We start from the raw sequence: 25,938 nt of genomic DNA, 5'->3' as shown, positions 1-25,938 counted from the left end.
ACTAGCTCTTGTAGACCAGGCTGGCCTCGAACTCACAGAGATCCACCTGCCTCTGCCTCCCGAGTGCTAGTACTGGGTATATGGAGGCAAGAAGTTCTGCAAGAAATTCAAAGTCGTCTTTGGCTCTGCTGTGAGTTCCGGATACTGGGGGCTACAATGGAATTTGGTCTCAAAAAAAACCCTCCTGCTAATGAGATGTGCCTGCTGCCAAGTCTGATAACCTGAGTTCAATCCCTGGAACCTGATCTAAAGGAAGGAGAAATGGATTCCAGCCAGTTAACCTCTGATCTCCACTCAGGTGTAATGGCACACATGCATGTAAACACATATAATAATTAAAAATGTGATAAAAAATTTTAAATTTCATCTTATATTTGAATTATTATACATTTCCTTAGGTTGGCAGGAATGAAAGTAAATAGGTTTTCTATATTTTTGGCTTTCAGGAAGTCTTCTTCCCTGGACTATGCTTTCAACAAATGGTTCTTCCACCTTGACAGTCTCTGAAGAACAGCAAGTGGTCGCAACTGTTGCTTTCTCTATAGCCCCAGCTCTTTTGACCTTAATAACTATAGGAAGTTGAGAGTGCCTAGCAAGTCTCATTTAATAATTTTATCATTCATTGATTGGTTTTCCTTTAAAATGCAGCAACCAGACACTTTGATGTTACTTTTAGTGTCTCATTGAATATCTTATTTCCAGAAACTCATTTTCTGTTTGTCAGAGCTCTTGGGTTCTCTGAAAGATTTCAAGTAGTTCTATGTAAGTTGTTTTTGTGCAAGACTAATTAACAGCCCTGCTAAATCTTGGCAGCTAATGACTCCTTTAGCTCCTGTTTGGCTGTGTGCTTGCATTGTTGAAGCCTGCTGAGTGATTTTGGTTGATTTGGCAGTTTTAGAGCCGTTGGTATAGCAGTGAGTCCTGGAACAGCAGTGCATGAATAAAGAAGAAAAGAGGCAAGTACTGTGCAGATATGCTGTGAAGTCTAATGAAGGGCTTGGTGCATGCTAGTGAAAGGGTTGCTGAGCCATAGCCTGCCCCGTGTTCATCACAGAGTCATGAAAATAGCCTTTGAAAGAAAAGACTGTAAAGGTCTGTTCTGCTGCTGTGTGAAGAGGGAGATTGGAATTAGACCTTAAATGGAACATGTTCTCTTGTTGCAGTCTCTTTGAAATGTGCTGCTAGTGGGAGCTGCAGCTTCCTGCTGACTCTGAGCCCCAGGCTTCGGTTGAGATGGCCCTTTGAGAATGTGGAGCTTAGTCCAAGCCTGGATTTCAGTGGGTAGCACCTGGCATCTGTGGCTAGAAAGTCCTTGAAGTGTAAGTGCTTTATTCTCTCCTTGTAAAGAGTCCTCTTTATCCTCCTTTATCTTTCTTTCTGCAGCGTAACAGGAGGAATGGTGAGCCATGTACCCTAGCATCCATGGGGTCAGAATTTGGTTGGCTTGGTGACCAAAACAAGATAACTTTTTACTGTTTATAGCTACAGCTCCTAACCCCTCCCAGCCACTAGAATGCAGAAGCAATAGTGAAATGATAACTTATTACCTCTTAACATTTAGTGTTGGCAGTTTTGAGGGTAGAGGGGTTAGAAGCTGGGTTTAAGCCACCATGTGGTTGCTGGGAATTGAACTTAGAACCTCTGGAAAAACAGTGTTCTTAACCCCTGAGCCACCTTCTAGCCCCAGATGCTGAGTTTGACCTCAGGACCTTATACACACAGGCTGGGCAAATGCTCTACAACTGAGCTGTATCCCTAACGTCTACCCCACCCCCAGCACTGGCATTGAACCTTGGACCTCATGCATGATAGACAAGTACTCTACCACTGAGCTATATCCCCAGATCTTTTTTTCTTCTTCTTTTAGTTTTTCGAGACAAGGTTTCTCTGTGTAACCCTGGCTGTTAGGATGGCCTTGAAGTCACAGAGATCCACCTGCCTATGCCTCCCAAGTGCTGGGATTAAAGGCGTGCATCACCACCATCACTGGGCCCCAGATCTTTTCTTACTTTGTAGTTTGAGACAGACTTTCAAAATTGTCCAGGCTAGATTAAAAAACCTCTGTATAGCCAGGAAGGCTTATTGTTTTAAACTAACAATTTACTTAGTAGTGTTTTTGTTTTTTAATATTTATTTATTTATTATGTATACAATATTCTGTCTGCCTGCCTGCGTGCCAGAAGGGGGTATCAGATCTCATTACAGATGGTTGTGAGCCACTATGTGGTTGCTGGGAATTGAACTCAGGACCTTTGGAAGAGCAGGCAATGCTCTTAAACGCTGAGCATTAACCATCTCTCCAGCCCATGTTTTAGATTTTTGAAATGGTCTCATAGAGTAGGCTGACCTACTCCTATGTAGCTCAGGATGACCTTAAGATCTTGTTTCTCAAAAAAAAAAAAAAAAAAATCTTGTTTCTCTTCCCTACTTCTGTCTACTCAGCACTGGGAGTATAGGAATGCACTACCATCTTGGCATTTAGTAACTTTGATTGTCATTTTCCTTAGGTATTTTGCATGTGATTCTCATCAGTTTTATTCTAAAAGACAGATATTAGGAGGGAGAGGTACAATCGAGTAGTATACAAGGCAGCTTTAAGACTTAAATGCTAGATGGGTATGGTGGCTACAACTGAAATCCCAGTACTAAGCCTAAGGCAGGGAGATAGTCAGGAGCCGAAGATCAGCCTGGGCTATTAAGTGAGACACTTTCTGTGTCTTAAAAATTAAGTAAAAAGGTATTTGGAACTAGAAAATAGCTCTTCTTTTCTTTTGGTTCTGCTCTGAATTTTTGTTGTTGTTGTTTGTTTTTGGTTTTTAGAGATAGTTTCTCGCTTCTGTCCTGACTGTCCTGGAACTTGCTCTGTAGATCAGGCTGGCCCCAAACTCCCTGCCATTGTCTCCCAAGTATTTTTACGGGAGTAAAATACTTTTATTCCTGGGAGGTTATTTCCTAAGGTCATTTACCCATAGAATTGTCTTAGGAAATGTTTATAGCTGTTCTCTATAGTTTTCATCACTAAAAATCAAACAAAATTCAGGATCCATTCTGGCAAAGCCTATGCAATTCTATAGATGAGAACAGGGGTCTTCCTGGGCTGGAGACAGCTCAGTGGATGAAGTGCCTGCTGTGCAAGAGCAAGGACCCAAGTTTGCATTCCCAACACCCACATAGATCTGGAAGCAGTGTGTGTGCTTCTGGAGTCAGTGAACTCTGTGACATCATGGGAAGTGAAGACAAGAATCCCCTAAGCTTGTGGTTCAGCTAGCCTGGGCTATGCAGTGGTGAGCAGGAAACCCTGTCTCAACCTAGAAGGTGAAAAGCACACCTGAAGTCCTGTGACTTCCACAGAGGCACCATAGCACTGCTGCACTTGCAGTCATGAACACACACACACACACGTCAGATTCTTCTGGTGCTTCTGTGTCTGTAAAGACCTGATGTGCTTGCTCTGTTGCCCTTTCTCTATTTACATATTTTAAACTCTGGTGTTATAGTTATCCTTAATGTATAAGTGTCTCACACATCTAGGAGAGCATATGCTGCATGTTTGGGAAAACTAAGAAGTATCATAGAAGCTAGGTGTAGCTGTGCACGCCTTTAATCTCAGACTCGGGAAACAGAGGCAGGAGGATCTCTGTAAGTTTGAGGCCAGCCTGGTCTATAGAGTGAGTTCCAGGACAGCTAGGGCTGTTAGACAGAGGAACTCTGTCTTAAAAAACAAAAAGACAGAAGAGATATCTTTTTTTGTCATACTTAATAATGTAATGTGTACTTTATACAAAGCTTATTGTGACCTAAGGATTTCTCTATGCTTTGGGGAAATGCAGAGATAATTAAGGTTACTTTTGTGTTTTGAAGATAGCTATGGCCTCTTAGAATAATCCCAGTATGGAGGGTCACAGTTGAGCTATGAGAGTCAAGGGTACAAATAAAAGAACTTATATGCTAGAGAGAGCTTTTCTGCTGTTATTTTGTAAAAATTAAGGGTGGGGCTCTTTTGATCTCACTTTTTTTTTTTTTTTGGTTTTTCAAGACAGGGTTTCTCTGTGGCTTTGGAGCCTGTCCTGGAACTAGCTCTGTAGACCAGGCTGGTCATGAACTCACAGAGATCCGCCTGCCTCTGCCTCCCGAGTGCTGGGATTAAAGGCGTGTGCCACCATCGCCCGGCCTAATCTCACTTATTTTTTAATTTATTATTTGTGTGTGTGTGTGTGTGTGTGTAGAATGTGAATGCGTTTGTGTGTCACACAGTGCATGTATGGAAAGCAGATGACAACTTTGTAAGGCCAGTTCTTTGTCTTGATGTGGATTCTGGAAAGTGATCTCAGGTCGTCTACCATTTCTCTTTTTTAAGTTACATTTGACACAAGGTCTTACTAAGTTGTCAGGCCGTCTTGAATGTTTCATTCTCTTGCCTCAGTCTCTTAAGTACTGCTATTACAGGTATGTACCACCATGTCTGGTATCCAAAGGTTATTAAAATCAAACAACAAAACAAATTCCAGTATTATGAAAGGTTCTGGAAAAATAAATCTCTTTGCCCTTTATGTTTGCTAATTTGCATTCCTGTTCCCAAGTTAACCAATTTGCCCAAGGCAACTTAATTTTATTTTGTTAGGCTCCCTTCATTTTTATTTATTTTTATATATGTATAGGTTTTTGGCTTGCGTGCATATCTGCATCACATGTGTGCCTGGTACCTGCAGAGGCCTGAAGGCATCAGATCTCCCAAGACTGGAGTACAGCAGAACTTCATTGTGGGTGCTAGGAATCAATCCCAGGTTCTCTGGAAGAGCAGTCAGTGCTTTTAACTACCAAACCTTCTCTCTTTATTTTTTAAATATCTACTTTTAAAGAGGTAGAGATAGTTAAATCAGAAATAGATATAATTAAGCTGGATGCCGTAGCTTATACGCCTAAGGCAGATGGATTTCCATGAGTTCAAGACAAGCCCAAGCTCAAAAAAAAACTGCCCACCTTCCTCCCTACTTCCAGTTGCCAGTGACATCAGTCTCTGTATCCTGGGACCCCATGCAATTGTCCACCCTCGGCATGATGCCCTATAAAAGAGAGGAGATAGAATTAAACCATCCCCAATCATTGGAAGATTTGGAACCTCACTGAAAGTGGGTATTGTTGGATTGTCAAATGTTGGGAAGCATACCTTTTTTAATATGCTAACCAGCAGTCAGGCTTCAGCAGACAACTTCCCATTCTGTACTATCCACTCCAATGAGAGTAGAGTTCCTGTGTCAGTATTGCAAACCAGCAAAGGTTACTGCCTTTCTAAATGTAGTGGATATTGCTGGTCTTGTGAAAGGAGCTCACAATGGGCAGGCGCAGTAAAAAAAAAAAAATTTTTTTTTTTTAAATCTCGTATTAGTGCTTGTGATGGAATTTAATCTAACATACTTTTGAAGATGATAGATGATATCATGCATGTTAAAGGAAGTGTAGATCCCACTTTAGAGGCAGAAATAGTACATGAAAGCCGGGCGATGCACGCCTTTAATCCCAGCACTCGGGAGGCAGAGGCAGGCGGATCTCTGTGAGTTCGACAGAGCGAGTTCCAGGACAGGCTCCAAAGCCACAGAGAAACCCTGTCTCGAAAAACCAAAAAAAAAAAAAAAAAAAAAAAAAAAAAAAACCAAAAAAAAAAAAAAGAAAAGAAGAGCTCCTGCTAAAAGATGGGGAAATGATTTGAACCCATTCTAGATAAAACTAGAAGAGGTAGGTGTGAGAGGAGATGAGAGGCTGAAGCTCAATCTAGGCAGTGGTGACTCATGTTTTTTTAATGCCAGCACTCAGAGGCAGTGGCAGTCAGATCTACAGGGCAAGTTCCAGGATAGTCAAGGTTACACAGAGAAACCCTGTCTTAAGAAAAAGAAAAACTGAAGCCTGAAGATGATATGATATGCAAAGTCAAATTCTGGGTTATAGATCAAAAGAAACATGTTTGCTTCTCTTATGTTGAGTGCTGAGGAGAGACGCAAGTAGCTGGAAGTAGGAAAGTAAACAGGACACAATCTGCTTTGCCAAAGATCAGCACGCCAACTAGAGTACTTTTTTTTACTGCAGGCCCATATGCAATGTGTGCATGGACCATCAGGAAAACAATGAAGGCTTCTCAGGCTGCAGAAAAGATACACACAGATTTTGAAAAGGGATTCATTATGGTGGAAGTAGTACCCTGATTTTTAAAAAAGAGTTTATGAGTGTTCCCCCGGGGTCAGTCCTGCAAAGCCTCATCCAGATCTCTGTCTAGCTCTTGAGAGCTTCCTTCGTGATGGGTGGGAGTGCAGGGATGGACCAGTGAATGAGTACCATGTTTACAGACATGCTGCTTATTGTTGTTATCTCCATGTGTGTCCTTGCTCACTGAGGCATCCTGATTTACAGGATAGGCTAATACGAGAGATTGAAGGCAGAAAAACAATAAAAAATTAGAGAAGGAAGCTATAGCATAATTTGCTGTTCAATCTCACACACACACACACACACACACACACACACACACACACACACACACACACGGGGGGGGGGCAGGGGAACTAAAGAACAATAGAAATCTGTCAATGGTAGGAACGAAAGCCATGTTTGCGGTTGGCTTTTGCTGCCTTAATGGGAATGTATAATTCCATATTTGATGGGAGAGCCATAGCAAAGTTCCCTTTCACCCTACTTTCTTACATCCAAGGATTGTCTCATCAAAACCTGCTGGGAGATGACACTTTGATCTTCCTGTGTATTCTCTGTACTGTCAATTTGACAAAACAAGGCCTTATCCCTTCACAAGCTGCCACCAGCCAGGCTGATGGAGTTCTTGCTCCCCATGCCTCAATCTCCTTTTGGGAAATTCCCTTTTATTTTTATTTTTTTAGTTATAAACTGATTGGCCCATTAGCTCAGGCTTCGTATTAGCTCTTATAACTTATATTAGCTCATTATTCTAGCATATGTTAGCCACATGGCTCGGTACCTTTTCAGCGGGGTAAGTCACATCTTCCTTCTTCAGTGTCTGGGCAGGACTCGGAAGTTCCCTTTTAAAGAAAACAGAATTCTTTATTTTCTGTCATACTTTTTTAGCTATCACATTAGACTGGCAAGGTATCTGGCTGCAATCTAGTTTTGAGTTATTTCTCTGCTTTTTGCTATGATCAGAATGAGAATGGCACCTAAATAATGGGATAGTGCTTTTGGTGATGGATGACTTTGTTTTGTTTTATTTTGTTTTGTTTTTAAGACAGGGTTTCTCTGTAGCTTTGGAGCCTATCCTGGAACTAGCTCTTGTAGACCAGGCTGTCCTCCCGAGTGCTGGAATTAAAGGCGTGCGCCACCACTGCCTGGCGATGACTTTTTAAGTGAACTTGTTAGTTAAATTTGGGTGATTTTTATGTAACCCCAAATATCATCTTTCTTGTTTTACATAAGTGTTTTTGTGGGACTGATGATCAAGCCTGATATGTACCATATACCATAGAAGCAAACTGTCCATGAGCCCTAGCAAATGGGTGAAAAATGGTTTGTATAACAAAACTTAATTGGAGTTACTTGTATGTATGTATGTATGTATGTATGTATGTATGTATGTATGTATGTATGTATGTATTTATTTTGAGACAGGGTTTCTCTGTGGTTTTGGAGCCTGTCCTGGAACTAGCTCTTGTAGACCAGGCTGGTCTCGAACTCATAGAGATCCTCCTGCCTCTGCCTCCCAAGTGCTGGGACTAAAGGCGTGCGCCACCACCGCCCGTTTGTTGTGTTTTTAAAAAACCACATATGTCCCTTATGTTTAATATTTTTAACTGTTTTGTTTACAGAGATGTTTGATTTTGTGCATATTTAAAAACATTTTCTGTAATCTGAACATAAGGATAAGCATTGATCCTAAAGAGCTAAAATAAAATTTTGTCATGTGTTTTTTTACCAGAAAGAAAAAAAAGAGGAAGGTTCTAAAAATGCAGTCAAGGTTGCAGTAAAATAAAGACAAGGCAGAAATTATACTGTTAGAAATATCTTCTTTAAATTTAATACATCTCAGCAAACAAAAAAGAAATACGTTTTAGTTATTGCTCAGATAAACGTACAACCTCCAGAAGGCAAATATGTTTTTTTTTTTTATTTTTTAAATTAAGGTTTCTTAAAATGGAATGGACAAAGTTGGAAATGGGAATTTTCTACAAACAAATTATTTTTGTTTTAAAATTACAGAATACATTGTACCTTTAATGAAGTTGAAGTTACTATACACGAACAGCTTTGTTTTTCACATGATTATGATCCTACTCCAAATTTTAGAAGCTTTTCAATAACCATATTTTATGATACTTCATTATACTTTCATGATACTTCATTAGTCTTCATCATGCATACCACCAAGCCTGACACATTTGATAGTGAAGACTATGTGGTTTGTTCCTTATTGAATCTATAGATAATGCATGTTTTACAGTAGTTCAGATGGCTAGACTCAAAGACTCAAAGCATTGGACAAAGCCAGGAATGGGAGGAAGGGGGAGAGGCAAAAAAAAAAAAAAAAATAATAATCCCAGTTCCTCTGCACAGAACTATCTTCCTTAAATTTAGTCACAATTTAATGTATATGGGAAGCACTCAAGAGACTAAGCTAGGAGTGTTAGGAAATCCAGGCCAGCCTGGGCAACATAGCAAAACTTATTCTGGAAACAAACAAAAAATTAAGATTAAAAAGAAAATGATATAATGGAAGATTGTGTAGTTGTATGCATATACTATGCCATTTAATAAAAGACATGAGCATCTACAGATCTTGGCCCTGGAATCAGTCCAAGGGTAGAAGGACAACTGTTTTCTCTTGCAGATTGGCAGCTGGAATCTACGCTTGATGAGATAAAAATTTGATTTCTTTGGCTGGGTGGTGGTGGTGCACGCCTTTAATCTCAGCACCTGGGGGGCAAAGGCAGATGGCTCTCTGAGTTCAAGGCAGCTTGGCCTTAGAACTAGTTCTAGACAGCTAGGACTGTTACAGAGAAACCTTGTCTTGAAAACACCAAATAATAATAATAATAATAACAACAACGATGATAATGATGATGGTGATGATGATAATAATAATAATAATAGAAAAGAAAAAATAATTTTGGTCTCTTTGTCGTTTTGGTCCTGTAGTTCATCCAGAGGCACATGATATCTGGTTGTCTGTTCTGGTTAGCTACTACTGTGAAGCATTACCCTAAAACAAAAGCTAGTTTATTGTATCTTATACTTGGTAGACAGGAATTGTTGCAGGGGTTCTTGGCTTATAATCATGCTCACTAAGACACTTAGTCATTGGTCTGGTTTGGAAGTTTTGAGACACATGCTAATAAGACACTAGTAGAAAGGCCTAGAAAGTTAGACTTAGCCTGGCCCTCTTGTTCTTTGTATAGTCTCAGGGCCTTTCTGAGTTTCCCCACCAAGAGAGTTGTTGAGAATTACCATGTGGCAATTGGTTCTCAGAATAATGCTGAGAAAGGTGGCAGAATTTCTGAACTTTTGAAGTCCCACATCAGTTCTGCTGTGTTCTGTCAGGTACACAAATTACTCAAGGCCAGATCATATGAAAGGAGAGGGAAAATAGATTTGGTCTTTAATCTTGAAATAGCATTGAGTTACAGTTCTCTTTTACCATCCATTTGCTTGTTTTTTGAGACAGAGTTCTCCGTTAACAGTCCTGACTGTCCTGTAAACCAGGCTGCCTTGAACTCATACTAATTAATCTGCCTCTGCCTCTCAGGTGCTGGGATTGAAGGCTTGAATGGCATTCCCCATTCATTTTTGATAATGTACTCTGTTGCCAAGTCAGTGCTAAATCATTGTTCTGGTATGCATTTAAAAATGTTAGTTGCTAGAATACTTCTATGAAGGGATCCCTTCGTCTCTGCTTCCTGTGTGCCATCACACCCAGCTTTGACCCTGATGCTGGGGACAGAACTCTGGTCCTCATGCTTGCGCTTTACTGACAGTGCCATCTCCCTAGGCCATCTCTTTATTTCTTTTCCCCTCTTTTGTTTGGTGGCAGGAGGGTGCTGGGGGTTGAACACTCACCACTGAACTACACTCCTGGCTTTTATTTGAAGTTCTGTATTACATCTGTTCTAAATTTTGGGTTGACAAGACATAGAGGGTAGTAGAATTAAAATAGTCCATTTTCAGTTGTTATCCTATGTTAACTTTTAATAGCCTTAGACTAATAGTACCAATGCTACTACTGTCAGTGCACATATGAGGACAGTTATGGTTATTACTTAAGAGAATTGAGGGGCAAATTCAGGCTCTTGCATAGGAAATATAAGGGTGCCATTTCTGATATACACTCACAACCCCATACCCCAGTTACGTTTATTTTTGTATGTTCTCTATTTTCTTCCTCATTCTTGGATGGCTAGACTGCAAACTGTCAGACAATGTGAATGTTACATACCGCTTCCTTCCTTTGAATCTTCATTTGCTCTTTTGACTACACACCAATGTTGAAGCCTTATTTTGTTAGGTAAAGCTTGGCTTTTAAAGTTAATTAATTTGCATATATGTTCATGGGTATGAGTGTGGGTCATACCACCATTTGGAGTTCAGTACAGCTTGTGGGAATGGTTCTCTGTCATTGTGGATCCTGGAAATTGAACTCTGAGGTGTTTTAGGCAGCAATCATTGGCCCTGGGTGGCGGGAAGGTGTGCTTAGTGTTGTGTGCACATTGCTCAGAACAAAGGCTGTGGTAAAGTTGTCTTCGTCAACACACCTGAAACTCCTTGGACTCATCAATTGTTTAGTTTTAAATTATTTTTTGGTCCCTGTGTGTTCAGAAACCTTTTATTGTTGCCAATGTCTTTTTCTTGGGACCTTCATGTTCATTTGCATGATGCACAGTTTAAGAAGCCATGGACTTGCTGGACGTTGGTGGTGGCGCGTGCCTTTGATACCAGCAATTGAGAGGCAGAGGCAGGCGGAGCTCTGAGACCAGCCTGGTCTACAAGAGCTAGTTCCAGGACTAGCCCCATAGTGACAAACCCTGTCTCCAAAAACAAAACAAAAACAAACAAAAGTCATGGACTTGAGGGTTGCGTCTGTGGCACGTGCCTGAAGGAGAAAGATAATGAGTTTCAGGCTATCCTGGGCTCTGTAGGCAGCCTTTCAGGAAATGAAAAGAAAGAAGAAATGGCAGAGAAGAGAAGGGAGAGGGGGAAGAAAAGAAAAAGAGAAGAAATTGATTAGGAGAATTTATATGGTGCTGGAGATGTTCATTTGGTGTGGTGCTTGCCTAGCGTGCACAAGGCCCTGTTCAATCTCCAGCACTACTTAAACTGGGAAAGGTATTGCATACCTGTACTTTCAGCTCTCGGGAGCTAGGGGCAGGAGGATCAGGATCCTCCTCCACTTCATAATTTTGGATGTATGTATCTGTCTCAAAAATTTTTTTTTTCCGAAATTGACACTGTTTCAAAATTGAGACTGATCCCTTTTTTCTCATTGTATTATTACCAGTTTGTTAAGAGACAGCTTGCATAGCTGGATTAGAATTTGTCAATCATTAGTCAGATGTCTACTATGTGCTGCATGCTTTTTCTTCAAGAGTTCTCTTTAAAATAGGACTCCTTTTTATTATGACCAGTTATTCGTGATCAGATTTGTTGTATTTTATTCTTTTTTATTATTTCTATAGACAGGTTAATTTATAAAAAACGATTTAGTCACCTTGTTAAACTCTGTCATATATAAGCATATCAGAAAATAAACGATGTAAAAATTTCACTTGGACCAAGATATATTTCCTGTTGTTTATGAGGTACTAAACTTTAAAAAGTATGTCCAATGAGACCAATATGAAATGTTTTTCCTATTGATAGATATATTGAAAAGTTTCCAGACTTAAGTCTTAGAGTGAACAAAACATTTAAATAAGAGAAGAAACATTCAACTTAAAAATAGGATTAGAAGCTTTATAATAATGTTTTTGTTTTAGTTTTAGTAGAAATTTCTGGGACTTTTTTTTATAACCACTGTATAGAATTGGTTATTCTAGTCTTTCAGATTCTGTCTTTTGATTCAGTTGATCTGGCCATTAGGCCTTACTAGAGTAAATCACAAAGTCTTAGGGAGTACTTTTGTTGAATAGGCCCTGCAAACTGAAGTTAATTTGTCAATTCTTTCTTCCATTATATTTATTCTAACTATATATGTAGAAGTTATATAACTTTAAAATTATTTATAAAAATAATACGCTTTATGAAATCTTTTATTTACTTTCAGGTTCATGCCTGGGAGATTTCTGATCAATTGTTACAGATCCGACAGGATGTGGAATCATGCTATTTTGCTGCCCAGACCATGAAAATGAAGATTCAGACTTCGTTTTATGAGCTACCCACAGACTCTCATGCTTCTTTAAGGGACTCATTGCTAACTCATATTCAGAACTTAAAAGATTTGTCACCTGTCATTGTAACACAGGTAAATCCTTTACTCACTAAGGAAACTTGTAAGGTCATTTGGATACTTCATGATTTATTTTGGTTTTTATTGGTAGGCCATGTAAGGTAACGTTAACTTTATTGCTATATTTTCACAACTGTAGCAGAATAAAGTTTAATCATTTGTATTAATCTTTGAGTTCATTAGGCTCCAGACATTAAATATTAAAATATGTTTTCTCTAGCATGTGCTCCCCCTACTGTTAAAATTGCAGATGATTAGTAAAATGTGTATTATTCTGAGTTAGAAGTCTATGCAGTAACTTTTTTCAATTTTTATTAATTTATAAACTCTTTTCTGGAAGGACTGGCAGTAAAAGTCTTATAAATGAAACAATGAACGTCTTGGCTTTCCCCTTTAGCCAGGGAAATACATTAGAAAGTAAAGTACATACATGTGTTTGCCTGATGTGGACGTGCTCTTGAAGAGGAGGCTTCAAGATGAGAAATGGAAAGAGCAGGGAAATGGCAATCCATTATCTGAGGACAGAACCAAAGTCTAACTTTATCAGTAGCTTTGATCTTTTGACAAACTATAATTTATCAGTCTCTGAAGTTCTATGGTATTGTATTGTCAAATAAAAGTAAGTATTGGCTGGACAGTGGTGGCACTCACCTATAATCCCAGCACTCAGGAGGTCTGTCTTTAATTTTTAAGGTTGATGTCTAAATCTAAGCAATTTGTAGCTAACTAGATGACTGGATAGGTAGACATTCATGGGGAAGGAGGAAAGGAGGTGCTAGTCTTCACTGTCATAGTGTTTGAAAGAATTGTGGTCTCTTTTTCTGTTAGCATTGATGGTTTCTGTATCTGGTCTATTCATTTATTTATCTCTTCCCATTCAGCTGGCTTTAGCAATAGCAGACCTTGCCCTACAGATGCCTTCTTGGAAGGGATGCGTACAAACATTGGTAGAAAAGTAAGTAATTTTTATCGATAGTATTTGGATTTCCATTAATCCACACAGAGAAATCTGTCCTAGTAAATTTTTCTAAATTGTGGGCATAAAATTACAATTTGCTTTAGTTTTCTTTTGTTTTATTGAGACAGGATTTTTCTGTAACAGTCCTGGCTGTCCTGGAACTCACTGTGTAGACCAGGCTGGCCTTAAACTCATAGATCTGCCTGTCTCTTCCTCCTGAGTACTGGAATTAAAGGTGTGGGCCACCGCCAAAGGCTTAAAAAATTTTTTTTAAAAAATTAATTATGTATAGGTATGTGTATCTACGTGAACATGGGTGCAAAAGCCCACAGAGGCCAGGTAAATCTTCTCTGGAGCTGGAGTTACAGATGATTGTGAGATGCCTGATCGGGAGGGGGCATTCAATTTGGGTCCTCTGGAAGAACAACAAGTGATCTTAAACACGGAGCCATCTATTTCTCCATTCCCAAATGATAGAATTTTTATTTCTCTTCAAATATTGTATTTTGTTTTTTTATTGGAGGTGTGCTTGCCATATCACTGTGTCAAGTTCAGGGGACAACTTGAATTGTTCTCTCTACCATGTGGGGTATATTGAACTCAGGTCATCAGGCTTGGTGACAAACACTTTATACACTGCAGTATTACCAGCCCCTGAATTTTATATTGTTAACTTTCTTGTTAACGTAAATTTGGGGGCTGGGCATGGTTGTTGTACACCTTTAATCCCAACAATCAGGAGACAGAGGCGGGCAAATCTCTATGAATTCAAGGTAGCCTGATCTGCATATTGAGCTCCAGGCTTGTCAAGGCTACATTATCTCTAAATAAATAAATATGTGCAATAATAATATTCTGTAGTATAAACTTATGAATCACATATGACATAGGAGTCATGAAATTGCTGATTATCTTCAAAATTGAGGCATTAGGATTGCTTAGCCATACCTCAAAGTCAGGAAGATATTGGTGTTGAAAACTGGAGGCTAATGATAATACAGAACTTAGCCAAGTTAGTAAAATATTCGATCATATGTGTTATGTGCATGTAATTTTTAAAATTAACTAAAACTGGGAACTGGAGAGGTGGCTCGATGGTTAAGAGCACATACTGCTCTTCCTGAGACCTGAGTTCAATTCTTATTATGGGATCAGGCAATTTACAACTGCTTGTAACCCCAGCTCCAGGGGGATCTGTGGGCACTTGTGTTTATGTGCACATACCCCTTCCTCTGCACACATAATAGAAATACATTTTTTTTTTTTCCTTTTGAGACAGGGTTTCTCTGTACAACAGCCCTAGGTGTCCTGAAACTTGCTCTGTAGACCAGGCTGGCTTCAAACTCACAGAGATCCACCTGCCTCTTGCCTCCCGAGTGCTGAGATTAAAGGCATGTTCCACCACTGCATGGCTACAAAAAAATACATCTAACTAAAACTAACTTACCTTCCTTTCTATTGCCATGTTTATTCTCCCTTCCTTCTTCCCTTCTCCTTTTTTTTTTTCTACAGCCATATAACAAGTTGGAAGCCAGCATGGAATGCATGAAACCTTGTCTCAATAAAACAAAGATTTCATTCTTCTACAAAACTACAGAGAAACTCTGTCTTGAAAATAAACAAATAAATAAAGCAAAGATTACATTTTCATTTTCTTATTTTTTTCTGTTTTCTTTTTAAGGTTTTTTGAGACGGTTTTTCTGTGTGACAGAGCCCTGGCTGTCCTGGAACTCTCTCTGTGGACCAGGACTGACCTTGAGCTTCCAGAGCTCCGCCAGCCTCTGCCACCACCTCCTGGCTCTTTTCCTCTTACTGTTGAGAGTGCTGCTTTTATTGTTGTGGACTATTTTGATGGATGGCGTTGTGATTCTGTATTTGCTGGCTCTCAGTGACTCTGATACATCCTCCTCCTTTTCTTTTCCAGATATAGCAATGATGTAACTTCTTTGCCCTTTTTGCTGGAGATCCTTACAGTGTTACCTGAAGAGGTACACAGTCGTTCCTTGCGAATTGGAGCCAATAGGCGCACAGAAATTATAGAAGACTTGGCCTTCTATTCTAGTACAGTGGTATCTTTATTGGTAAGTTTGAAATATTCATTTGTTGATAAAGGACAGAGACCGTGGAGGGATTATTTTGTGATCTGGTCACAATGGTATGAAGCATTTTTCTTTGGAAATGTGGCATTAGTACTGTTTTGGCATTTATACAAAACTTTTTAATAATACAAAATACTTTTAAAACTTGTATTTCTTGAGCTTCTTTGTAATGCTGTGAGGGTGATATCTCTTGTGAATGTGAATGGGCTTACTGATACTTGATTTTTAATTTAGAATTTGAACTCAATTCTTATGATATATAAAAGCTCTTGCCTCCAAGGACCACACTAAAAGAAGTGCATATAAATTTTAGGAAAAAGTAAAGACAAGTTAGCATTTTGATAAAGAAATAATAGTAGATTTTACTTGGCCATTGAACAATAATGTAATTATAATTACATTCAGTTATATTCAATTTGGTGTTAAAAACCTATTTGGAAAGTAAATATCTTTAAATTTTTTAATTGACCATTTTTTGAATTTTTCTGACCATTTATTTTTAAAGAAAATAGTATTTTAGAACATTAGAAAAAAAATTAAACAGTTAATATTCAAGTAACTTGGAAATCATGTCCTGTGTCTGTCTGTCTTAATTTGGGATATTAGGGGTTGAACTGAGGGCCTCATGCATACTAGAAGTGCTCTACAACTGAACTGCAACCACAATTCTCTTTTGTATGTTTTGGCTTTAGTTTCTTAAAATTACATGTATTTATTGTGGGGAGGGGACCACACACACCTGTGTACCCTAGGATGTGTGTAGAGGTCAGCCAACGGTTTGTCCAAACTGCTTTTCTTCTTCTAATGTGGGTGTCCCAGGATCAGGCCATCAGTCTTCTAGCATGCATCTTTTTTGTTTGTTCTTTGTTTTTCTGTGTAGCTCTGGCTGTCCTGTAAGTTACTTTGTAGACCAGGCTGGCCTCGAACTCACAGAGATCCGCCTGCCTCTGCCTTCCAAGTGCTGGGATTAAAGGTGTGTGCCACCACTGCCTGACCAAGCCATTTTTTAAAAGGGTCTCATGCATCCTAAGTTGGCTTCAAACTTGTTTCATATTTTCATATGAAACTTGTTTCATAGCCATAGCCTCATGGCTGATGATGACCTGCACTTTTAATTCCCCGATTCCCTTTTCTCTTCTACCTGACTCTGTCTCCTAAATGCAGTATTATAGTTGTGTGCTACCACACTTGTCCCTCAATTTTTTAAAGATTTATTTATAATGTATGCAGTGTTTTGCCTGCATGTATGCCTGCATGCCAGAAGAGGGCACAAGATTTCATTATAAGATGGTTGCTGACACTTGACCTTTGGAAGAACAACCAGTGCTCCTAACCTCTGAGCCATGTCTCCAGCCCCATCCCTCAATTTTTGTTAAAAGTTTTTTATTTTCTTTATGTTTTTGTGCCAGTGTCTGCCATGTGTATGCAGTGGAAAGCAGAAGATGAGCTCAGTTCTCTTGCAGCTGGAGTTCCTAGGCCACTCAGTGTAAGCTCTGGTGTCTGCACTCTGGTTCTTTGGAAGAGCAGCAAGTGCTCTTAACCTCAGGCTTGAGCATTTTCTTCAGCCCTCCAGCCTTGTTTGTGAGATGTGGTTTATAGAGCACGGACTCAGGTAGTTTCCTGCGTTAGCTTCCTGAGTAGTTGAGACTGGGCACACTGGTGGACTGACTGCTGTTGACCCTTTCATGTATGTCCCGTGAATGTTTATCTCTGTGGTTACAGTTTCCTGTTTCAGTCATCTACCTTTACTTTTTCATTTTAGAACATTTCCTATGTAATGCCATGTTTTTAGAGCACATTCACATTCTCCCAGTTGGTTCTAAAATACTTGAAAACAGAGTTCACCAACAGTATCCACTTTGCAACCCTGTCTTGTTTTAGGCTCGCAGTCACGGTCCTCTTGCTCTGTCTTTCAGCAGAGAGCATTTGTCTGAGAGAATGTCTTTAGCATTTATGATTACGTTCTTTGTTTTTTCTGATTGTTTTTGTAATCTCCTTATTTCTTCTAATTGGAAGGTCTGAGTCGGCCCTACTGAATAAGGACTCCTCAAAAGAAATTAAGCCTGATACCTTAGGGTATCCATTGCTTGTAATAAATTCTCTACTGTATTAATAATGCTACCACTTACATTCCATCCTTAGGATAATTGAGAAAGTAGTTACTTGGATCCTTTTCTTCAGGGTTTAATTTATTTTCCTTCAGCATGTTGATTAGAGATAAATTAAGAGACTTGATGGTTTTAAGAAAAGGTTTTTTAAGTTTTGGATCGTGCCTATCTCAGAGTTATATCTTAGGCAGTATTATAATGTCTGATTGGTACTTTATTAGTAATGTTAGGGTTGTCCTCTGGATTAGGGTGATGACAGTCTGGTTCCTCCATGCTTAGCATGCTTTTCTTTTTTTGCAGGGTAATTTGTGTGAAGGTAGCTTATTTTAGGAAAATCCAATTTTTAAAAAAGGTATTTATTTTTGAGACAAGATCTCACTGTGTATCTCTGGCTGGCTTCAAATCCCCTGGACTGGAGTTATAGATAGTTGTGAGCTGTTGTTTGGGTGCTGGGACTACAACCAGGGTCCTCTGGAAGAACAGCCAGTACTCGACCAGAGTCATCTCTCCAACCTGGATCATAGGTCCTGAAGCAAGACTTTGTGACATTTGAGTCTTTGCTCTGCCATATTAAACAAGATAATTAACTCTTCTGCCTCAGTTTCATAATCTGTATATGAGAGTAATAGTGCTTTTTTAATTTTGTGGAGACTGAATTAATGCATTTAAAGCTATTAAAATCATGTTTAGCACATAATAGGGTTCAGTACATGTAATGGCTGATCACTTACTTGTTAGTTGTAGGGTTAAGCCAGCCCCTTTAGGGCGGGTTTGCCTGGGGCGGTTGTTTACTGATAAATTGAACGCGGGGAGGCTCTGCCCCTCTCTTTCCTACCTCCTGTGCTGCGCGGGAACTTCGGTTCTGTAAGTTTTATTTATTCATTAAAATTGTATATATTCTTTAATATTTGCCTGCATTTATTCACGCCGATACAGTTAGTTATATGTTACTTCTTTGACTAAAATGCAGTATCTATAAAGAAATTAAAAAATAGAAGCAAGCCCATTTATATACTTGTATTAGCCTTTCTGTCTCCTGTTTGTCATATTAGAGGAAAAAATTGATTTTAAAATGGATGTTTTTGCCAAGTGTGGCAGCACACACCTGTAATCCTAATACCTAGGAGGCTAAAGTAGAGGATAATGAGTTTGAGTCCAGCCTGGGCCAAATAACAAGATACTGTTCTCAAACAAAAAAACCTTACTCTTTCAATATGGTTCCATGGGAATGAAGTGGTATATAGTAACATACTAAACTTTCACTTCTCATCTTTACAACCAGTCTAGTACAGCTTGGAGGGCACTTATAAAAATGATCACCATGGCTAGGGATGTATACATTGTTGCTAGAGCATTTACCCAGTATGCGCAGGTCCCTGGGCTCAATCCCCAGCACCAGAGGAGAACAAAACCATCATCTATGGAGAAGGGTGGTACACACCTCTAATTCCAGCACTGCAGAGCAGTGGCAGAGGCAGGCAGATTTCTGTATCAGGCCAACCTGATCTACATAGGAAGTTCCAGGCCAGTCAGACAATGTATCACTGCAGATTGTATTTTAGATGAAGCTTTGAGTCTGGGGGATTTTTCTATGTAGTTGATATCACTGTGTAAATATAAATAAAATATAAATAAATATCATAATTTTACTCTGTATACTGTGGTTGCCACCAGCTTGAAATAATTTTTAAAAATTGATACCAGTCGGGCGGTGGTGGCGCACGCCTTTAATCCCAGCACTCGGGAGGCAGAGGCAGGCCGATCTCTGTGAGTTCGAGACCAGCCTGGTCTACAAGAGCTAGTTCCAGGACAGGCTCCAAAACCACAGAGAAACCCTGTCTCGAAAAACCAAAAAAAAAAAAAAATTGATACCAGTTGATTATAGGCAATGAATTATGATTATTCTGTGATAATGGAAACAATCCTGGAAGTCCAACTGCCAGACTGGAGATCTGGTGTGTAATAAATTATGGATGCAGCCTTTCCCCTTTCTCCTTGCTTGTTGTCCCTCATGGCAGTTGTCATGTTTTTAGCCCACTGCCTGTGAGCTGTCTTGAAACATTCTTTTTTTTTTTTTTGGTTTTTCGACACAGGGTTTCTCTGGCTTTTGAGCCTGTCCTGGAACTAGCTCTGTAGACCAGGTTGGTCTCGAACTCACAGAGATCCGCCTGCCTCTGCCTCCCGAGTGCTGGGATTAAAGGCGTGCGCCACCACCACCTGGCTCTTGAAACATTCTTATCTAGAAGTTGCATTATGCTTTCTAAAATGTAGCACAAAATGTTCAGATAAAGGCAGTGGTCAGTTTTAGTCTGACTTGTTTTATGTCTTTCTTTCATAGTACTGGAAATTGAACCTGAGGTCTCTGTGTATGCTAAGCTGGTGTTCTACCACTAAATTATTTCTTATATTTCCAGATTCCCCCCCCCCAAAAAAAGAATTAACAACTTGCTTTAGAAGACTTATTTGTTTGTTTGTTTGTTTGTTTTTCGAGACAGGGTTTCTCTGTGGTTTTTTTGGAGCCTGTCCTGGAACTAGCTCTTGTAGACCAGGCTGGTCTCTAACTCACAGAGATCCGCCTGCCTCTGCCTCCCAAGTGCTGGGATTAAAGGCGTGCGCCACCACCGCCCTCCTAGAAGACCTTTTAAAAGAAGATTTATTTTTATACAAAGTCTTACAGGTGTTTTGCATGCATTTATTTGTGCATACCTGGTGCCTTCTGAGGCTAAAAGAGGTGTTGGATGCTGTAGAATTGCAGTTACAGATGATTATGAGCTGCTTTGTAGGTACTGGGGATTTTCCTTGGGTCCTCTACAACAGCAGTGAATGCTCTCAATTGCTGAACCATCTTTCCAGAAGCTCGCCCTAACACTTATTTATTTTATGTGTGTGTCTCGAGTGCCACACGTGTGGAGACGAGAGGATGGCGTGCAGGACTTGTTCTTCCTCCACCATGTGGGTTCCAGGGATTGCACTCACTCGGGTCACCGTGTTAGGGAACAAGCAGCTTTACCTACTAACCCATCTTGAGAGAGGATGTCTCACTGAGTCAGTTAGACCAACTGATCAGGACAGCAAGCCCTAGGAATCTTCCTTTCTTCCCTTTCCAGCAGGGGATTACAGATGTGTACCGCCATACCTGGCTAGAGTAAGTACTGGGGATCCAAACTCAGCTCATGATGCTCGGGCAGCAGTCCCCCAGAATTAGTTACCAATTGCATATGGAGAATAAACTGGTATATTTTAAAAGTAGTTGTATTGATGAGAGTACATTAATGCATAAGTGGGAACTAAGAACCTTGTTATTTTTAATGTCTGTTTTGGATCTTTCACCTTTTTGTATCTCAGTTTCCCCACTAAAAAGAGAAGATAATCATATTGTAGTATTTTGCTGGAAATTATGTGGTAATAGGATTTAGAACAATGGTACTTACAAAACATTTGTGACTGCTTGTTGCTAATGTCGTTATAGATAGTATATAATAGTGACTAAAGTATAAAGGTTGATTTTTTTTTCTTAAACTATATTTTCTATTTAGATGACATGTGTAGAAAAAGCAGGAACTGATGAGAAGATGCTTATGAAGGTTTTCCGCTGTTTGGGAAGCTGGTTTAACTTGGGAGTTTTGGACAGTAACTTCATGGCTAATAATAAGTTATTAGCGCTGCTTTTTGAGGTTTTGGTAAGTAAACCTATAGCTGCCATTGTCATTTTAATAACCAACCTTCTGGTACAGCTCAATGTTTGTATTGAGAGAAAAATTTTATCTGAGTCTTAAGAATAGCATAAGAACTTGTTGACTTTGCTGTTGCTCTTTGGGCTGACGAGGGAGGGGGACTTGATTGGGGGAGGGAGAGGGAAATGGGAGGCGGTGGCAGGGAAGAGACAGAAATCTTTAATAAATAAATAAATTTAAAAAAATAATACAGAATTCAGAGAAACTAAAACGAGCTTCAGCAGCTAAGAGGTTACACATATACAAACATGTATAACAAAAAAATTAATAGAAAATGTCTAACCTTCTTTGTGGAATTTGGGAAAAAGATATGCAAAAATGTTTCTTGAATAAATACACTTCTGTTTGGTTTCTAAATAAAAAAAATAGCATAAGAAGGCGTTGAGCTTGATGGCACGTGCCTTTAGTCTTAGTACGTGAGGTAAAGGCCAGAGGGTGAGAAATTCAAGGTTACCCTTAGCAAATTTGAAGCAAGCCTGAGCTAAATAACACCCTATCTTAGGGAAAGATAGAAGCCCGCTGAGGCTGATGTGTAATGGAGCATGTGCTGCTCTTCAAATGACCCATAGATGCAGGAGTTTCAGTCTGTTGGGCATAGACACTGTTGAGCTTCTTACGTTCATCCCAAACCTGCATACTTCTTTTTGAAAGAATTAAAACATTTCATCTATTTTGTGTATATGTGTGCTTTCTGTATGAAGATATGCACATGCCACAGAACCCATGTGGATTGAGCCCTCTGTATAGATCCTTACGTTCCATTTAGTTTTTGAGGCATCATCTCTCCCCTTGTTCTCTAGGCTAGCTGACCTGAAAGGTTCTTGTGGATTCTCCTGTGTCTGACTCCCATCTTGTCAGAAGAGTGCTCTTATATAGTTCTGGGGGATCTGAATTCAGGTTCTCAGGCTTGTGTGGCAGACACTTCTACTCCCTGAACCATTTACCTGTCCCGCCCCCTTTTCCTAATAAAGTATCTCCAGGATTGCTCCTTTAAAAAACAGGGATGGGGGACAAAAAGCTGGGTAGTGGTGGCGCATGCCTTTAATCCCAGCACTTAAGAGGCAGAGGCAGGTGAATCTCTGTGAATTCGAGGCCAGCCTGGTCTACACAATGAATTCAGGTTAGCCAGTACTGTTATAAAGAAGCTCTGCCTTATAAAACTAAAATATTTTAAAAAGAGGTAAGAACCCAATGGGATGATTTGCATCTGTTAGCTCTCCTAGCATAAGTAGCTCTTATCCTTTATAGAGAGGGTCTAAGTGTCTTGTTATCATTGTTGTTATTAGAGAAAGACTTAGCAGTGACAGCTTCATTGAATTTACAGACGCTCTTAACTGTGTCAGTGAATAAGAGCCCTCCAGTTTCCCTTGTTGTACTTTTGTTACTGTTTTGAGACGGTCTCAACTAAGTAACAGGCTGGTTTACAGCTAACTGCCTGTGTGACCCAGGTTATCTTCAAATTCAAGATCCTTTTGCTCTCACCACTGGGTGCTGACATTGCAACTTGTGCTTCCATGTCGGCTCCACTGTCGGCTCTGATAAGTTCTTATTCTTTCTTATAAGTTGTTCTTTTGATTTATTCCCCAGTTATGATGCTCAGATTTCCCTTTACTTTGCTTTTTGGGGTTGATTGTTTTTTGAACATCCTCAAGTACTTTCCAAAGAAAATGTACAAAGAGAATAAACTTTTGAAGGTTTTTGAATGTCTCTGAAATATTTTGTTCTTGTTGGGTTTTTTTTGTTTGTTTGATTTTCAAGACAGGGTTTCTCTAGCTTTTTGGTTCCAGTCCTGGAACTAGCTCTTGTAGACCAGGCTGGCCTTGAACTCACAGAGATCCGCCTGCCTCTGCCTCCCAGGTGCTGGGATTAAAGGCGTGCGCCACCACCGCCCGGCTTCTTGTTGTTTTTTCAAGATGGTTTGTCTTTGAACTCGCTGTGTAGCCAAGGATGAACTTGTACTCCTGATCTTTTGCCTCCATTCATTCCCAAGTGCTAGGATTAAAAGCACCACAACTTTTAAAATACATTTTAAAAAATTTATTATATGCGTTTGAATGTCTAAGGACAATTTACAGAGGAGTTGTTGTCTCCGTTATGTGGGTCTCGGGGATCAAACCCAAGTTGCTAGGCTTGGCAAGTGCCTTTATTTACAGAACCATTTTACCAGCTCCAAAAATTCTTTTTTAAACCAGGGTCTTATATACCTAGCAAGAAATGATATTGTTTTTATTTTTGATTGATACATTGGGTAGCTGTAGTTTTAGGCTTTGTTCTCATATACTAGCATGTATTACTGTGAATGAGAAATTGGGAGAATTTGCCATTTCTGTGTTAACTCGCTTCTCCACCCCAAAAGTTTTAAGAACCTCTGCTTAACTTTGGTATGTAATTGGCCTTTTGGTATTGCTGAACCTTTTCATTTTAAGCAGTACTTAAAAAGAGAATGAATTTCAAAATGCATTCAATGCCATTGAGAAACATGACATTCCCTATGGAAGAAACAGTATAGAGAGAAGCATGGGGATAATCTGGTAACTCCCAGGCTGATGGCTCACACCCGATCCCAGAACTCTGGCTGAGACAGACAGAATGCTGTTTCCAAGAAAGCTTAACAGAAGAAACCTGGTGCGATAGTATAGCCCCTTCCATCCCAATACTTTGGATCTCTGTGAGTTTGAGGCCAGCTTGGTCTATCTAGTGAGTTCCAAGACAGAGAAAGAAAGAAAGAAAGAAAGAAAGAAAGAAAGAAAGAAAGAAAGAAAGAAAGAAAGAAAGAGAAACAAAAGCAAATAAAATGAAAAAAGTTCATATAAGTCTGAATGATGGATAAAGAAGCTCTTTTTTTTTTTTTTTTTTGGCCATGCCTGGAGAAGTAGGGTAAGGAAGATGGATGTTGTCTTGGCAAGGTCTACACCTCAGGGGCTCTTCATAGTGTACTCTCAGTCAGGCGGACATAGAAGCACATTTGGCGTGCATTTCTGTAATCCTAGAGCAGGGAGCTAGTTTGTGCTACACAGTGACTTTAAGGCCAATGTAGATTACATGACACCTGTTTCATACAACAAACAAAAAACAACTTTCAGAAGGTTGTATTTGTTTTCCCTAGAGTACAATGATTCTGATTTCTGCTTTTGTATTCCGTCTTTCAGCAGCAGGATAAAACCTCATCTAACCTCCATGAAGCTGCTTCAGACTGTGTATGCTCAGCTCTCTATGCTATTGAAAATGTGGAGACTAACTTGCCGTTGGCCATGCAGCTTTTTCAGGGGGTCCTGACATTGGAGACTGCTTATCACATGGCTGTGGCACGAGAAGATTTAGACAAGTGAGTAACTATTGAAGTAGTTGCCCTGGGTTACCTACAATCTGGGGTTTTTCCTCAATTTTTTTTTTTTTTATAATCATCCATTGTTTTTTGATTCTGTGTGACTTTGCACGTGTGAAGTTTGTGCTATAGTTGATATGTACCTGCCTCTGGAATAGCAATTTGGATCTAGAAAAGAGGATTACTACCAGTTCTTGGTTGTTCTACTGTTTTACACTTAAGAGAAGACTTGAAGAAATAGGGATAAACTTTAAATTGCATAGTTTAGGAGCTGTAGAGATGGCTCAGCAGCTAAGAATGGGCTCTTCTCTTGCATAGGACCTGACTTTGGTTCTTAGCATCCATCTCTAACCTCTCACTCCTGCCTGTAACTCCAACTCCAGGGAATCCTATGCTGTCTTCTGTATTCCATAAGCATTTGCATTCACACATGCAAACACCCACACAGAGATACCTAGTTTAATGGAACTCAAGCTCTCTAGCAAGCAAGTGCTCTCAACAACTGAGCCATTGCTCCAGCACCCTAATTTGAAGTTTTTATTCAAAGATTTGTAATAGAGAATATGAATTGACTTACCATCATATGCTCATCATGAGTATTCACTTGAATGGCCCTCAGGCAAAGAGACTTTTTGTTCATTTGACTTGTATCTGTGTATGTAAAGTCCAGATTCTTGACTTGGTATTCTCATTTTGCTTCTGCAGAGTTCTGAATTACTGCCGTATCTTCACTGAACTATGTGAAACTTTCCTGGAAAAAATTGTTTGTACTCCAGGCCAAGGTCTGGGAGATCTTCGAACTTTGGAACTGCTTCTTATTTGTGCAGGCCACCCTCAGTATGAGGTAGTATCTGTACTGTGTTAAGGCTTTTACTCTCCACTTGAGAATTTGCAATCTTGTTTTTTATTAATGTGATCTGGAAGTTGTGTATGGTTATAATTTTTTTCAGTTTCATTATTTGCATATGGGAGTGGGGTGCTGTGGTGTGAGTGTGAAGCAAAGCAGTGTAGTACAGACACTTCTCTCCTCCCAAGTACCTTACCAGTGGCCCACACTTACATGGCCCATGTTTAGGATACTTTTAAGAACTGTGTTTGGGGCCGGGCGGTGGTGGTACACGCCTTTAATCCCAGCACTCCAGAGGCAGAAGCAGGCAGATCCTCTGTGAGTTTGAGGCCAGCCTGATCTACAAGAGCTAGTTCCAGAACAGGCTTCAAAAGCTACAGAGAAACCCTGTCTCGAAAAAGCAACCAACCAAC

The 25,938-nt window shown here is 39.7% G+C and overlaps 1 protein-coding gene and 2 pseudogenes across 2 annotated transcripts in view; all 3 read left to right on the top strand.

The window, feature by feature from the left end:
- The window catches only part of LOC113458126, a 12,952-nt pseudogene extending 6,968 nt beyond the window's left edge, over positions 1-5,984 (top strand).
- Tnpo3 (transportin 3) overlaps positions 1-25,938 on the top strand; it is a 77,821-nt gene that overhangs the window by 11,451 nt on the left and 40,432 nt on the right. Inside the window, exons 2-8 of one of the 2 annotated variants that reach the window (XM_013353256.2) lie at positions 1,164-1,319; positions 12,269-12,469; positions 13,336-13,409; positions 15,337-15,493; positions 21,156-21,299; positions 24,503-24,678; positions 25,384-25,522. In XM_013353256.2, coding sequence (XP_013208710.1) covers positions 12,347-12,469; positions 13,336-13,409; positions 15,337-15,493; positions 21,156-21,299; positions 24,503-24,678; positions 25,384-25,522 — 813 coding nt within the window. In that variant the 5' untranslated portion in view covers positions 1,164-1,319; positions 12,269-12,346. The remainder of the gene's footprint in view (positions 1-1,163; positions 1,320-12,268; positions 12,470-13,335; positions 13,410-15,336; positions 15,494-21,155; positions 21,300-24,502; positions 24,679-25,383; positions 25,523-25,938) is intronic. The other variant, XM_005365756.3, reaches the window with a different exon arrangement.
- LOC113458125 lies at positions 6,320-8,875 on the top strand (annotated as a pseudogene).

The sequence above is a fragment of the Microtus ochrogaster genome, unplaced genomic scaffold (assembly GCF_000317375.1).
Source record: "Microtus ochrogaster isolate Prairie Vole_2 unplaced genomic scaffold, MicOch1.0 UNK4, whole genome shotgun sequence".
NCBI classification, from domain to species: domain Eukaryota; kingdom Metazoa; phylum Chordata; class Mammalia; order Rodentia; family Cricetidae; genus Microtus; species Microtus ochrogaster.
This window is presented reverse-complemented; position numbering and strand designations above follow the sequence as displayed.